This window comes from Sinocyclocheilus anshuiensis, unplaced genomic scaffold, assembly GCF_001515605.1.
Source record: "Sinocyclocheilus anshuiensis isolate Anshui unplaced genomic scaffold, SAMN03320099.WGS_v1.1 scaffold277, whole genome shotgun sequence".
Classification (NCBI taxonomy): domain Eukaryota; kingdom Metazoa; phylum Chordata; class Actinopteri; order Cypriniformes; family Cyprinidae; genus Sinocyclocheilus; species Sinocyclocheilus anshuiensis.
Genome location: NW_015536463.1, coordinates 908,357 through 924,005, shown reverse-complemented (window position 1 = coordinate 924,005; position 15,649 = coordinate 908,357). Strand labels below are relative to the sequence as shown.

At 35.1% G+C, this 15,649-nt stretch overlaps 1 protein-coding gene and 1 pseudogene across 1 annotated transcript; one reads left to right on the top strand and one right to left on the bottom strand.

Annotated features, from left to right (window-relative positions):
• Nucleotides 1-713: 713 nt before the first annotated feature.
• On the top strand, nucleotides 714-12,254 carry LOC107685117 (extended synaptotagmin-3-like). The gene is made up of 23 exons (XM_016481653.1): nucleotides 714-1,414; nucleotides 2,435-2,476; nucleotides 2,622-2,756; nucleotides 2,861-2,937; nucleotides 3,073-3,142; nucleotides 4,400-4,489; nucleotides 4,595-4,650; nucleotides 5,194-5,314; nucleotides 5,412-5,588; nucleotides 5,673-5,755; nucleotides 5,845-5,893; nucleotides 6,059-6,148; nucleotides 6,349-6,411; nucleotides 6,564-6,623; nucleotides 7,991-8,062; nucleotides 8,186-8,272; nucleotides 8,441-8,590; nucleotides 9,501-9,913; nucleotides 9,999-10,097; nucleotides 10,185-10,316; nucleotides 10,421-10,526; nucleotides 10,948-10,997; nucleotides 11,517-12,254. Exons 1-23 carry the CDS (start codon nucleotides 1,094-1,096, stop codon nucleotides 11,554-11,556), a joined length of 2,583 nt encoding a protein of 860 aa, XP_016337139.1. The 5' UTR covers nucleotides 714-1,093; the 3' UTR covers nucleotides 11,557-12,254.
• Nucleotides 11,945-15,649, bottom strand: part of LOC107686223 (poly [ADP-ribose] polymerase 14-like) — a 6,259-nt pseudogene continuing 2,554 nt past the window's right edge.

Here is a 15,649-nt window from a genome sequence, read left to right as displayed (position 1 = left end):
TAAATTAAATGTTCCCTCCTGGTGGAATGACCTGCCCAACTCAATCAGAGCAGCTGAGTCCTTAGCCATCTTCAAGAATCAGCTAAAAACACATCTCTTACATCTTTTTTTGACCCTCTAACTCTAGCGCTCTTTATTATAATTCTAAAAAAAAAAAAACTTGTCCCTTTTAGACTTGCACTCTATTCATTTTCTGCTCGTTTTCTTAAAAAAAACTAGCTTTTCTCATCTTTTTGTATTCTATTTGTTTTCTTTTTATTTATTATACAATTAACAAAAGCAAAAAAAGGCCTCTAACACTAGCTTGCTCTATTCTTTTTATCCGTTTTCTTTTTATTTATTATATAATTTAAAAAAAACCTTGCTACGTGTACTGCGTTAAGCTAATTGAAACTTGTTATAGCACTTGCATATCATTGCTCTTTTGTTGATTTTGATTGCTTCCATTGTCCTAATTTGTAAGTCGCTTTGGATAAAACCGACTGCTACATGACTAAATGTAAATGTTGTTTAAGCACGTTTCTTTAAAATCATAGCCTACTTAAACTAAGTTAATCCAAGTGAAAAAATCGTCTTGCAATAAATATCGGCCACTCACTCTGCTACATGACACTATTTAATGCGACTTCGTCTTTCTACTTCCATTAACAGATCGATTTGGATCGCTTGGCAAATGCAATCGTTGGGTTTCGAGTCAGATCCTGTTTGTCAGCTTACTACACGAACGAATGTACTATTTCTCACACACAGAAAAGGGTGGAATTTAGGCGTGTCTACTTCGAGGCTGGCAGGTAAAAACCCAATGGATGGGAAACGCGGAAGTTCGCAAAAACTGACAAGAGTGCTTGCACAATCACAGTTGGTTTAATGGAGATGAAGTGAACGCGACGGGTCACCAGGGATGCTGAGTGCGTCTCCGTAAATCTTTTGTTTACTCTTTCGATCTGATGGTTGGATTTGATCTCAGGTAGCCAGGAAAACTAACCTCAGTACAACGATCGACAGGCGATGCGTCTCTGATGTGAATTCAGACGCTCTTCTACTACGTACCTACTTCAGACCTTTAAATCAGCAGTCAGGCTCCAGAGTCACAATGAGCGCTGCAGCCAGTGAGGGTCAAGTACCCTCTATCTCTGCTAGAGATCCAGAGGGACTTAGTGTAAAGGATGTCAATCAGTTGATCATGGAGTTCCTGATGTTTATTATGAGAGCGATTGTCCTGTGCTATCCCATATACCTGACCGGCTTGCTTGGACTCAGCATCAGCTGGATTCTTCTGAGCATGCTGATGTGGACCATGTGGAAAAACAACCGCAGGTGGAAAGATCAGAGGATCGATACAGCCATTGACTTTTTGGAAAACGAGAAGGACGTGATCAGCACTGAACTCAAAGCCATGAACATGCCAGCTTGGGTGGGTGGTCTTTTTGGCATCTTTACTGACCTGGAATAATATTAGTTTAAATGATCTGTGCAACATGTATTTGAATCAGTTGTAAAGATGTAAACTAATTAGTATGTTGGTGGGAAAATACTGTATTGTACTTGTTTATATGCATACTTATCATCTAAACAATACTCGATGGTATTGAATTGTAAGAGGTGTGGCTTCTTGTTGTGTTGCTTTGGGAACATCACACACAAAGGTGTCAGCTTGAGTTTCTAAATAAAAATACCCAGCCCTTTTTAAAACAGGAATTTGACACATCTTTTACTAAAGTTGAAAGAAATATATAAAATGGATTATGCTGTAAAACCATTTTATTGGACCTGTAAAGATTCATTTTATAGTATCCTGATTTTATGTTGCTACAGTTCCCAAGATGTCCATGTTTACAAACTCCAGTATAACCCTGAAGGGGTAGTTCACCTAAAAATGAAAACTCTGCCATCATTTACTCACCCTTGTGTCATCCCAAACCAGTATGACGATCTTTCTTCTGGCAAACATAGGAGATGTGCTGCTGTTAGATATTGGAAGAATGTTAGAGACAGCCAATTTTGACAATTTGTATTTTGGTGTGAACTCTCCTTTTAGCCCTTTGTGACCAAAATCGTCAAGCTGTTTCAGGTTCTTAGGTTGCTTATTGTCTTCTCTGTAAAATATCTGGGTGATATCACATATCTGATCTTCAGAATTGGTTTAGATATAATAGATTCAAGGCCACAGATATTCATGACACCACAAAATAAAATTAAAACTGCCCTTTGAACCTTCTGAATTTTTTAAAGAGTGATCTCATTCATATTTCATAAAAAGCTGAAAGGAAAACAGGATTATGTGGAATTTGATGCGCTAAAAATGTATTCATATTTAAGCAAGTTGAACGCAAGTGTTTTTAATTTCTAAACAAGTGAATCTTAATTTTGTGGTAAAATGTTCATTATTAGTCTCCGTTATTTATTTCTTTCTCTCTCTCTTTCTCTCTGATAGATTCACTTTGCAGATGTTGAGAAGGCTGCTTGGATCAACAAGGTAAGATTTCTGCCTCAGATGTTGATTTGCACCTGTTATATGCTGGCAAATCTCATAAATTTGTCTGCCTGTGGGAGTTATACATTGTACTGTTTCAATATTTTTGCTGTTATTGCATGTCTATAAATGTGCTTGTTTGTTGTAGATTCTTCAGCAAGCATGGCCGTTTTTTGGCATGTACATGGAAAAGCTTCTCATTGATAACGTTCAGCCATCTGTAAGATCGTCCAGCCCCCATCTGAAGACCTTCACCTTTACTAAAGTTCACATGGGACAGAAGGTACGATTCCGTAATCTGAGGCTTGTTGCCCCTAACTGACAATAGACGGTTTATAAATATTTCGCAGTCATACAGAAGCGTACAATTGTGTATTTGCATTTCAGGCTCCAACTATTACAGGGGTACGAGTGTACACACATGAGCTGGAAACAAGAGAGGTCATCCTCGACTTCAACATTATGTGAGCTATGACATCAAACTTCATTTTGACACCAGATTATCTTGCTAACCCATATATGACTGATATAATGCATGGTTTTGCTACCTTATCTTCCTGAAATATTTTAAGGCTCTCTTTTCCTTTTATCTCCTGTAGTTATGATGCTGATGTAGACATTGATGCAGATGTTAAACCAGCCATCAAAGTAGGAGTCAAAGGCCTTCAGGTTAGTGAAGGAATAATTGAATTTAATGATAATAGATGGTATTTTCTTCCGTTTAAATTTAAGAGTTGCCTTTTATGTCAGGCAAGGTCACATTTTTGATTTACACTACCTTTTAAAAGTTTGGGGTCCGTGAGAAGTCTTTAAAGACTTATGCTCACCACGGCTGTATTTATAGTATGCTCAAATATACAATAAAAGTAGTAATAATGTGAAATATTATTGCAATTTAATTTGAAAAAAAAAAAAAAAAAAACAGTAAAAAAATGAATATTATGAAATATTACAATATTACAAGTAACTGTTTTCTATATTTTAAAATGCAATTTATTCCTGTGACAGTAAAGCTGAATTTTCAGCATCATTACTCCAGTCTTCAGTGTCACATGATCTTTCAGACATCATTCTAATATTCTGATTTGCTGCTCAAGAAACATTTCTTATTATCAATGTAGAAAACAGTTGTGTTGCTTAACATTTTTGTGGAAACCGTGATACATTTTTCTGGATTCTTTGATGAACAGAACATTCAAAAGAACAGAATTTATTTAAAAAAAAATCTTTTGTAACATTCCAAATGTCTTTACTGTCACTTTTAATCAGGGTAATACATCCCTGCTGAAAAAAGTATTAATTTCCTCCCAAAAAAGAAAGAAAGAAAAAAGAAAGTATCAATCAATCAATCTTGCTGTAGTATGCTCAAATATACAATAAAAGTAGTAATAATGTGAAATATTATTGCAATTTAAAATAACTGTTTTCTCTTTAATTATTTTAAAATATAATTTATTTCTATGGCAAAGCTGAATTTTCAGCAGATATTACTCTAGTTTTCAGTGTCACATGGTCCTTCAGAAATCATTATAATTTGTTGGTTTGGTGCTAAAGAAACATTTCTTATTATTACCAATGTTAAACTAAAACATTAGTCACATTTAAATCTAGACTCAAAACTCATCTGTTCAGCTGTGCATTTACTGAATGAGCACTGTGCTACGTCCGAACTGATCGCACTGTATTTTATGTATAATCATTTTCTATTCTTAACTGTTTTCATTTTAAATCAATTTTTAAATCATTTTTAAAGTTTGAGCTAAAGTTAAAGTTTGTAAAACACTTTGAATTACCATTGTCTATGAAATCTTGCCTTGCTGACCTTTACTGAGTCCCCACAGCACAGCAAACTTAATGTATTAAAAAAGTTACTGAATATGAAAGCAATTAACAACTATAAATGTGTTGTTTTTCTTTTTCTTTCAGCTTCAGGGAATGCTACGTGTAATTCTCGAGCCTCTGATTGGCCAGTCACCCCTTGTAGGTGGAGTCACCATGTTCTTCATTCGTCGACCTGTGAGTATGGACATTACATGCAATTGGCTAGTTTAAAATAAAAAGTAGCAAAAGTGTCACGAGTTCATTAGTTCAAAACATGAACATTTTAAATTAAATTTCCAGGCTCTGCAAGTCAATTGGACTGGAATGACTAATGTTTTGGATGGTCCAGGACTAAGGTATGTTCATAGATTTTAATTATTGTTGATAGTGACTCAATAAACAGTTGAAAGTTCCATGCACATTTGTTGTATTTGTTTTTTTTTTGTAGTTAACAGTTCTCAATACACATGCTATCTTATAAGGGTCAAAGTATTTTTTATCACATTATTTAATAACTTACTTTTGTCAGTTATGTTTTACATTTTGTATTATCAAGCAGCCAACCTTGTAATCAGCTTGAGCAACTCAGTCACGTTAAAACTGGATGGGCTAAACAAAACAATGGAAAAACCAAACTAGCTAGCCACACTTCTTTAAAATTGCTTCAGGACATGGAATGTTGTCATACAAGTTTACATATAGACAAATGTGTATAACATGAAAGCCTCCTGTACAGGGAGGGATAAATATTACAGGATTATTAAAGATTTTACCTGTAAAAATCCTTCAGTTACAAAGCTTAGTGGCCATTGAGAAATCCAGGGATATCTCAATAAATTAACCAAAGTGATAATTAGTGTTCATTGCCATGTAAATCTGACTCTCTATGTCCTCTCTAGTCATTTGTCAGAATCGGCCATTGTGGATATCATCGCCTCTCTCATGGTTCTGCCCAATCGCATGTGCATCCCTTTGATCGATCAAGTCAAGGCTGACCAAATGAAGTTTCCTCTTCCTCGAGTAAGACTGGGAATAATTGGTTCCCATTGCTAAAATCAGTCAAAAAACGTTCAGTTTTCAAAATGCAGAATAAGTTACACCATGTGAACATCTTTAGGGTGTTGTACGGGTCCATGTTTTGGAGGCCCGGGATCTTGTAGCAAAGGACATGTACATGATGGGACTTGTAAAGGGCAAGTCAGATCCATATACTGTGCTGAGGGTCGGAAACAAGCAATTCAAAACAAAGACCATCAAAGAAACTTTGAATCCACGCTGGAATGAAGTTTATGAGGTAAGTTTGAGCAATCCTCAATCTATCGGGACAAAGTCATTTCAGATGGGAAACAGTGATCGCATTAATATTTGTTTTCAATAGTTTGTCGTTCATGAAGCTCCTGGGCAAGAGTTGGAGGTGGAACTTTATGACGAAGACACGGATGCTGATGACTTTTTGGGCAGGTAATGATGAGTTTGCTCAGATCATGGACGTTATTTTGCCCATTTTATGTGATTTTGTGTGAGATTGTGAGTTGGATTGTCTGCCACAGGTACAGTCTGGATTGTGGGGATGTGAGGAAAGACAGAGAATTAGATGAGGTGAGGTTTAGAAAGATCAGAATTGCTGTGCTTCTTAACTGATAGTTGAACAAAGACTTTAGCAGAATTTATCTGTACATCGAAAAAGTGATAAAATATTTTATGATATAATATGAATATAATTTGTGTTGTTGCTGTTCACCACGTTTTGTCTTTGATTTGCAGTGGTTCACCCTGGAGGACATTGAGACTGGTCAGATACATATGAAATTGCAATGGTTTTCTTTGCACTCAAACCCAGCACTACTGAAGGAGGTAAGCTTATTATAATAGTGTAGATAATTTATATGCTGTGCCAGATGGTTAAAATACCCGCTGTGATTTAAGTGGTGTATTGTCTCATAAAATGTGTGTGTGTGTTTGTTTCAATACGATTATTATATTTAAATGCAAAAATTCAACTGGAATGAATGTAAAGGTGTTTTAATGGATTTTTATTCAATTTCACCTTTCAGACCAGAGATGGGCTCGCTTGTGCCATGCTGGCTGTATACTTAGATAGTGCCTCTAATCTGCCTGTGAGTATATAAGTACAATGAGAGCACAACTAAAAAATTGTCAGCCTATCATAGCACAAACACAGCATGTGAGAACGAGTTATTTTGTGATATATCTTCTTTTTCTTTCTTTCTTTCTTACTTACTTACTTACCATTTTTCTTTGTCTTTAGAAAGACCACCGCGAATTCACCCATAATGAAAAGCATGGAAAACCACCAAAAGAATCTCGGGTAAGAAATGGCCACTATTGTCCTTGACCTTATGTGGGAAGAATGAAGCACATCCAAAAACCTCTCAGAATCAATACCAGCAAAACTATATGGGTAAACTAATAAACTTTCCATATAGTTTTAATGGAACAATGAAAATGCCATCATCATTTGGTCACCTTTGCGTTGTTCCAAACCTGTATGTTGTTATTTTTGCAGTGGAAAACAAATGGAGATTTATAAAAAAAAAAAAAAAGTGATTCATAGTGACCAGCTCCAAAAGGGTTCCATAAAAGTACACCATAAAAATACCACATAACGTACCATAAGTAGTCTTCTGGAACCATATGATGAAATGTAAATTAATTTTGGCCTTTTATATCAGCTAGTAATTGATGACTGAATGATTTTTAAGTGATTTATTCCTTTAAGCCTTTCTGGAAAGTTTGTGTATTAGGCTTCCTCCCCTTAGGCTTTTCTTTCTTTTTTCTGTTGTTGGGGCAAAAAGCTAGATATCTAGGTATTTCACTCTTATTCCATCTCATGCGTCTGGAATGCAGCCTCCTGCCAACTTGCACGGAATATAGAGCATTCCAGAGATTATATCATATCGTTTTAGCTGTAAGCATGATAAAGTCAAGGAGCAGGTTTTAGTTCCTGCTTCTCTGTAATTGTAGCAACCTGTTCAACTGGTTTCTACCACTGGTTCAACTATGAAAATGATCAAGTTAACCGCATATACATCATGCAAATTAAAAGGTGAAACATTAGGACTTTTTCTTGGTCTTTTTCATAGTGTCGTAGTCTCCTAATCATAATATCACACCTCAGTGTCAGTTGATTAATGATCACAGACCTATTAGTGGAGTAACCTGCTGGTCAGGACATAGAAGTGAAAAACATTTCCTGCGCACATTCTTTGAATTCTCTCCTCAGTCAAAATGAAAAGCTTTTTCTTTTTTTTACAGCTGCTAGAACGACTCTTGGCATAATGTGGTATTTGTTGCATCACTAGCTAAATCATTCATGAACTGCATTGCGATCAAGACTTTTTTTTGTCTCCCTGGAGACATTTTTACACTAATATGCATAATTGTTTAAATATATAATTTCCAAGGATTGGTAAATGTAAACCTGTGCTAGATTTTTTAAAAACTTTTAGATAAAAAATAAATAAATAAATAAATAAACAATCTATATCCTGAAATCAAAAATGATTGGAAAGGTCAAGAAAAAGTCATGGTAATTTATGGTCATGACCATGAAAATGCATAGGAAGTCAAAAAATTTGGGAACCATATCTCATGGTTATTTAGAATATACATTATCAAAATGTGTCTATGACCTTAATGAGCTTTATTTCCATTTGTGTCCATTTTAAATTGCAGCTCACCAGAAGAACTAATGATCCCAACTCATGCGTGGAGTTTTCCATTGATCAGCAAAGTCAAAAAAGCAAGGTATTTAGCTTTTTGGAATATTATTCTAATGGTAATCCTCCCTGTTTACCAGTTTTTAAACACAATGAATCAGACATTTAGAAGCTGGAGTGTTTTCATCTGTGTTTGTATTTTATCTGCAAGGTTGTGTTTGCCTCAAAAGACCCGACTTATGATGAATGCTTCACATTCTTTGTGCACAGTGTGAATAACCAAGTGTTGAATGTTGAGGTAAGCCTGTCATAAAACCATAACCTATTTTACAATATTAAAGAACAAACTATTCTTGTTCTTCTATACACAAGGCTTGATAAATATAACAAACAGTAAGAACTCATAAGTATTGTTATATAATATATAGAAAATTATGTTTCTCTTTCTTTTATGCTGTGGCCTCAGGTAAAAGAACACGAGAAAAAATCCTCACTGGGCAAACTCACTCTGCCGTTGGTCCGGCTGCTCAATGTATCCGACATGACCATGGACCAGCGCTTTCAGCTTGAGTGCTCCGGAGCCAACAGCCAGATAAAGATGAAAGCTGTTCTCAGGGTGAGTGAGTGAACTACAGCAGCTGTTTTTTATTTTCTTCAGCACCTGGATTTTAGCCCTAACACCTTATTAAAAAAAATAAAAATAAATGCCTTAATGCACTACTAACCTTAATGTTAAATGCATTAACATTGTTTAATGCATTAGGTATCATGAAATAACAATGAAGTTTTCAGCTTTTATTTAGGTTAATTAGAAAAAATTCTAAATTACAATTAGCATAAATTACTTAATTGTTTTAATTAATTTAAATTCAATTTAAACAGTAGTATGTTTACATTTATTAACCTAGATTCATAAATGGTGTAAAAATTGTTTTCAGTGTTAGTTTATAATACCTAATGAATGAACTAATTTTAACTAATTTAACCTTCTGCGAAGTGTTACAATCATATTGTAATTCCTACAATACATTGTGGTTGGCAAAAACAATGATTTAATGCTAGTGAAATCTTTATTGCTAGTGAACCTGTATTGTGTTATTTTTTAAATTTTTTTTTTACTTTATCATGGTTTTGTAGGATAAGGGCAAGTCATACAACCTGTCCATGTTGACATCTGCCTAACTTTACTATCTTCTTCCAAGTAACAGATGACTTTGGCCTTTGGCATCAACAACTAAAAGTATGAGATTTTTTCCCCCTACATTTTAAAAGTTGATAAGTCTATTTATTTTGCTATCCTGCCATCCACAATCCAATCAGAACAGACCTGCATCCCAAGTTTGAGTCACAGCCATCCAGTTTAGAACCACTGAGCTGAAGGACATTGAACGTTTTTGATGTATATATTTAGTTGTTCTATTGTTTATGAAGACACAAATGACTATAACCATAATAATAATGACTATAATATTGTAATATTTGTTGAGATAATGGTTAACAAAAATTACCTGTGTCTTCTCAATCAGATTCTTAATTTGGAGAAACTGGAACCAAAGGTTGTCGCTTCACCAAATCAGACTCAGGAAAACGTCTCATCTCCCCAAAGTCGTCCTGAGCCTCAAACTCCAGCTCCAGCTCCAACTCCAGTTCCAGCTCAGCCTGTACAGAGCAACCCGAAAGAAAAAGTGCCTGTTTCATCTGTCCCAGTCTCCAGAACACAGGCTGTTCCTGCCCCTGTGCCATCTTCAGTCAGCTCCTATAATGAACTCCAAGCGGAATATCCTCACTACCGACGAAGCAATTTTGTTGGCACAGAGTCGTTGCGTTCGACTCCCTCCACCCCCAGTCAAATGCGTCGCTACGATTCCCACAGTCTGTTGTCAGAGAACTCGATAGCTTCTTCTCGCTTCGATCTTACGGACAATGTCCCTTATCCAGAGTAGGTACAATCTGGTGCTGCTTATAAATGTTGTGTTCTACAAAAATCTTCAGATTTAACTTACGAGTTCAAATGTTCATTAAAGGGCCATCCTGCATCATCAGGGCAGCTTTGGGCAGGTTCATCTCACCTTGCGTTATGCCACCTTAAGGAAGCGGCTCATTGTTATTGTCAGCTGCTGCAAGTGAGACGCTTATCCCTCCTTTTTTATTTAAATTGTAATGATTTTCACAGATCAAAGATTCATAAAAGCTATTATTTTTCTGCCTAGGGATCTGTTCTCCTGCAGCGAGAGCGGCTCTGATACTTACGTCCGCATGTATCTGCTGCCTGATCAGACGTGGAAGCACCGCAAGCGCACTCCGGTTAAAAAGAAGACCGTGAACCCTGTCTTCAATGAGACGTTAGAGAAATTTTTCACCATTTGATAACCAAGCATTATCTTTTGTTAGTATTAACTTTTGTTAGAAATGTTTCAAAGATTTCTAAGATAATTCTTTATCTCAGATTTGAGTTTGCCGTGTCAATGGAGGAAGCAAGAACAAGAAAGCTGGATGTTGCAGTAAAAAACAATAAAATGCTTCACAAAAGAGAGCGAAAGGAGATTGGAATGGTAAGTAGATCAAGAACATAGATTGACATGGACATAAAGAAAAACATAAACCAAAAACATGGTAATGCTTTATTTTGATGGTCCCTTTTGAACATTCTGTTGACAACAAGTAACGCTGCACCTACATGTCTACTAACTCTCATTATTAGTAGACTGTCTGCTTAATATCTGCTAACTCTTTATTCCGATGGTCTCCCAACTGACATTTACTGACTATAATAACTTAAGTAAATGTCAACTTATTCTAACCCTATCCCTACTAGTCTAATGAGAGTTAGTAGATATGTAGGTGCAACATTACTTATAGTCAACAGAATGTGTTAAAGGGACCGTCAAAATAAAGTGAAACCAAAAAAAAAAAAAATAATTCTAACTATCGGGACTGTCACTTTAAAAATTTCATTTTATTCTTTTTCAAAAGGTTTTGATTGATATGTCTGAAATGGATCTGATCAAGGGATCCACAGAATGGTAAGGACCGCAAATGTGGTCAGCTAAATTTGTTGGGGGTTTTGTTGAGTGCATCAGTTGGGTTCCGGAAATAAAAACGTCATTTTCTCCATAGAGAAACTGATTTTTAATGACAATTTATGAAGCTTTAAAGACTATATTATTATAATAAGCTCATAGCTGGTTGGTTTGGTTCATGGCTTATAATGATTTAAATAAGACTTTTTAAAAATCCTTATGGGAAAAATGAATAGAAAAATACAGGTACATCTCAATAAATTAGAATGTCGTGGAATTAAAAGAACCAAAGACTTAAACTACTTCAGTCTGTGTGCATTGAATTTATTTAATACACGAGTTTCACAATTTGAGTTGAATTACTGAACTTTTCCACGACATTCTAATTTATTGAGATGCACCTGTACTTTCAGAACCCAGTAAGTTGGCACTAATGCACTCTTGTATGTACTTGTCTTTGTAAGGTTTAAGTTAGATGGTTTATATTTATGTATGTAACTTTTTTTTTTCTCTGATGAACAGGTATGAACTCACTCTCCCTGGACTAAAGAAGACAAACTAGCAGAACTAGTCTCAAATTTATTATTTGCTCCTATTTTATTTATTTTTTATGACAGACTAAGCACTTTGATTCTGACTTGGTGATTTGAATACATAATTCCTAATTCAACTCATCATTTTGTGTCTCATTGCTTATGTTGACCTCATGCTATACTTTTTATTTTACATTCATTTTCACTTAAATTCATTTGTGTGTGTGTGTGTGATACAGTAATTCTTGACATGACAGGAGGTGATCTGGATTTAGATATTTTTTCAACCTTTCTGTCCATGTGTATATCAGATTTGGAGTTTTTGTTTATAAATATTATTACGAAGACGCGTATATAGACAAATCTGATTTTAAAACTTAAAACACACAGTATTATTTTTGATTGTTATAATGCAATGCCAAAAGTATTAGTTGTATGTTGTATAAGGGTGTAAGAAATAACAGTAAACAGTTTGAAGTTTTGACACAACCGTGTCATATGGATCACAGTTGGCATTTTTTGCAGGTGGCACAATCATCCCTCCTGCTCCTTTAGTGTAGTCTCCCGTAAGGACTCTGCAGAGGTACATGTTTATGTCCCTGAGCATTAGGCACTGAGTATGTGTTGCTAGAAGAGTATCATGCATTGAGTGCAAAGTAAGTACCGTTTCCATATACTGCAGCTGTGACAAGAAACATTAATGAAGATGAACAACACATAATGCACCAGTTCAAATCACTCTTTTCGATGTGACTGATAGTCTGCTCACTGGTTCCATGAAAGAGTCTTTTCTCAGTTTTGATGACCATCCTTTTTTTCCATGACTCTTTTGTTATTCTGGTAGTTCTTCCACATGGCGGGATTCTGGATTCGTTCAATCTACAAAAAACAAATAACAATTCCATGATAGATACAATTATGAAAGTTGTCTGTGATGTTGCCATGTGTTTATTTCGTGGTCGTTTACAATGTATTGCACTGCTGGTCTAATTTAAAAAATTTGATCTACCTACAATCCCCCTAAGAATTCTATCTATAACCATGAGTTCAACTTGAAATCCTCTAAAATTGAATGCATTGTTCAGTAAGCACACAAAAATCATATTTTAGGAAAGTTTATTTTAGTTAGCAATGTTCAGTCCTCTATATATATATATATCAAAAGTTTGGGATCAGTATGACGTTTTTTAAAGACGTTTTTATGCTCATCAAGGCTGCATTCATTTGATCAAAAATACAGAAAAAAAGTTTAATATTATGAAATACTATTGCAATTCTAAAAATCTAATTTACCCCTGTGATGCAAAGCTATATTTTCATCAGCCATTACTTCATTCTTCAGTGTCACATGATCCTTCAGAAATCTAATTCTAATATGCTGATTTAGTTGAACAATGTTCGGTCCTGTAGATCTAATTGGAAAAATAAAAATAAATAAATACATACATAAATACATACACTGGTTGGTTGCAAATTAAACTTTTTGCACAGCTCATTAGGCGCCATTGCATCCCAATGCTGTGGAATATCCTCAGTAGCTAATTGAGAAAAACATCTAGTTATTTAATATGGTAGTAAAATCTACACCATTAGTTCTAGTGCAATATAATAATTTATAGATTTATTCGTTTTAATTAATTATATATATATATATATATATATATCGAATAAGCTTGTTCTAAACTCCTGAAACATTGGTGTTTCATATTTTAGAGCAGTCATTGCAATTTATGAGAGAAATCAATTAAATCTGTATGTGGGAGTGTGTGTGGAAAAAGCAGATGTAACCCCCTTTGTAATCCTTAATATTTTCATAAGTAACTGTAATTTAATTACACATTTTTTCTTGGTAACTGTAACTGATTACAATTACTTTTATTTTGTAATTAAATTACGTAATTCCGTAACTAGTTACTCCCCAACACTGTATATATATATATATATATATATATATATATATGAATTATTTTGTTTTCCTTATTGATAAATTATACTACACTTAGATACCTTTGAGTTTGTCAATGCGTCTAATATTCATCTGGTTTCCACCAGTGGTGCTCACCGCAGGACCCTCAGGCAGTGTGGCCTGGTAAATTTGGCCTTGGAAGGAAATTCTGATGTCTGCAGCTTGTCTGCCAAGGGCCTTTTCCAACTCAAAATTTGTACATTGATCAAAATTCTTATAATTCTTGTTCATACTGCCAATCAACAAGCTCACTTGTGTACTCCATTTATTTTTGTAGCATCCTCTTTCTCTTTGGCTGTTTTGAGCATGTCTTGGATTTCCTGAATGGCTTTTAGAACATCTCGACTGAGACCTTGTACTGTAAGTGTGGCCTGTCCTGGGGTTTCTTCTGAACCTTTATGGGCTTTGTATTCCAGCCGGTCTTGGATTCGCTCTTGGTCTTTATCTGATAAGGTAAGTATCACTGTCTGCGATGGACTGGAACACTTGTTCCTGATTGATCATGTCCTCTAAGAAATGTTTTGTTTCATCCACATCTGCTTGTGATGGTCCACAGATAGAAAAGAACACTGGATCTACTTGCACACCTTCAATGACAAAGTCTTTGCCACCATGTTGTTTTATTTCTTTCTCCCAAGATCCAGTAAAGAAGGATTTAACATTAGCGGCATATGCTGTGTAATACATAAAATTGTAAAACAGAAATATATTGTCACTTTGATATCTTTGTTGTTCATGACTTCATGAGAATGGATTCCTGAACTAGTCTGTTTTATTAATTAATTTTTAAAGGCTCCTCAGAAAAGGACATCATACCTTTTGATTTTTGATCAGGTACTCTGCTCTTGTTTGGCAGGTCCAGTTTCTCGATTCTGCATGCTTTTGTGGAATTCAGGGAGCATTTGGGCCTGGAACACAACCAGTCTGATCAGCTTGAGAGTGGACTGGGGATTTTTTCTTATCATCTCCAGCATACCATCCATCATGGAGTCTGCTACTCGGCCTGGAGACAACCCCCCTTTGTCCAAGGAAAAAGAAAGTCACATGACTAAAATCCATGTTCATGATTACAGTGAAAGTGTTGCATTGACAATATATATATAATGTAATAATTAGGGCTGCCAAAATTAATGTGTTGATTGATTATATATAATATAATCAATAAAAAAATATTTTTAAAAATAAAGAGTTTGTTGTCAAAAGTGAAAAATAAATGAACAAATGTACAAAAACAGTACTACAACTTGTATTCACATATCTTCACTTTATATGTAAGGACAGTCATTTTTTTAACATAAAGATTAACAACACTATTCTGTTCCCTCTCAGGTGTTTATTTCTCTTGTTGAGTTTGTTCTCACCTGTACCAATAGCTGGAAATGCAATGGAGGTCAACATTTCCTTGGCACACATTTCCAGAGCCTTTTTAACATGTTTTTGGATTATAAGAGCATTGCTCTGTGCTGAAATGTGGATGATCTTTTTACACTGTAAATTTCCCTCTTGAGTCATTATCAGTCCACTGTCAGTCTTGGCCCCTGGCAACATACATTAATTAGAATTATAAGACTTGCTAAAGTTTTAGAGCATGTGAAAATATTATTAAATTATTGATTAATGTTTAATTAATTTATTATTTCATTCTGATTAAATATTTTAGTTTAGGAGCGAAAGCATGCTTCTCACCGAGTTGCTGGCACTCAGCTTCTACGTTTGGACCAGCTTTATCCAAAATAGCCTTTGAGACACCTTGAACGTTTAAGATAAAATTTGTTTTTATTTTCTCTGTTTTAACTCAAATGCTCTCGTGAATCCCAGATTTCCTTATGACCTTTGAGAAGGGGCCTGTGATTTCACTGTAAAATTCAACAGAACTAAATAAACATTATGGAAAGGTATTATATGAAGGGTAATTGACTGACTTCGTTCATCTATTAAAAATGACAGTGAGATCTGTTAGTTATAAGTGATTGCACAAACGTTTTGTATAAGAAGTATAGTTTGAGCACCCGTGCTCTGTGGCTGTGCGGGGTTACTTGCTGGGGCAGAAGCAGACTGGCCCAAAAACCTTTTGCTAAACTCATCTGTGAATACCTGTTGTGGATGACATATGTGACCCTGGACCACAAAACTAGTCTTAAGTCGCTGGGGTATAT

Excerpts from the sequence above, each read along its gene's own strand:
- LOC107685117 (XM_016481653.1), top strand. The coding sequence starts at position 1,094 with ATGAGCGCTGCAGCCAGTGAGGGTCAAGTACCCTCTATCTCTGCTAGA. Across the intron at positions 5,894-6,058 it reads AAGACAGAGAATTAGATGAG|TGGTTCACCCTGGAGGACAT; the intron begins GTGAGGTTTAGA and ends TTTGATTTGCAG. Across the intron at positions 10,098-10,184 it reads GTTATTGTCAGCTGCTGCAA|GGATCTGTTCTCCTGCAGCG; the intron begins GTGAGACGCTTA and ends TTTTCTGCCTAG.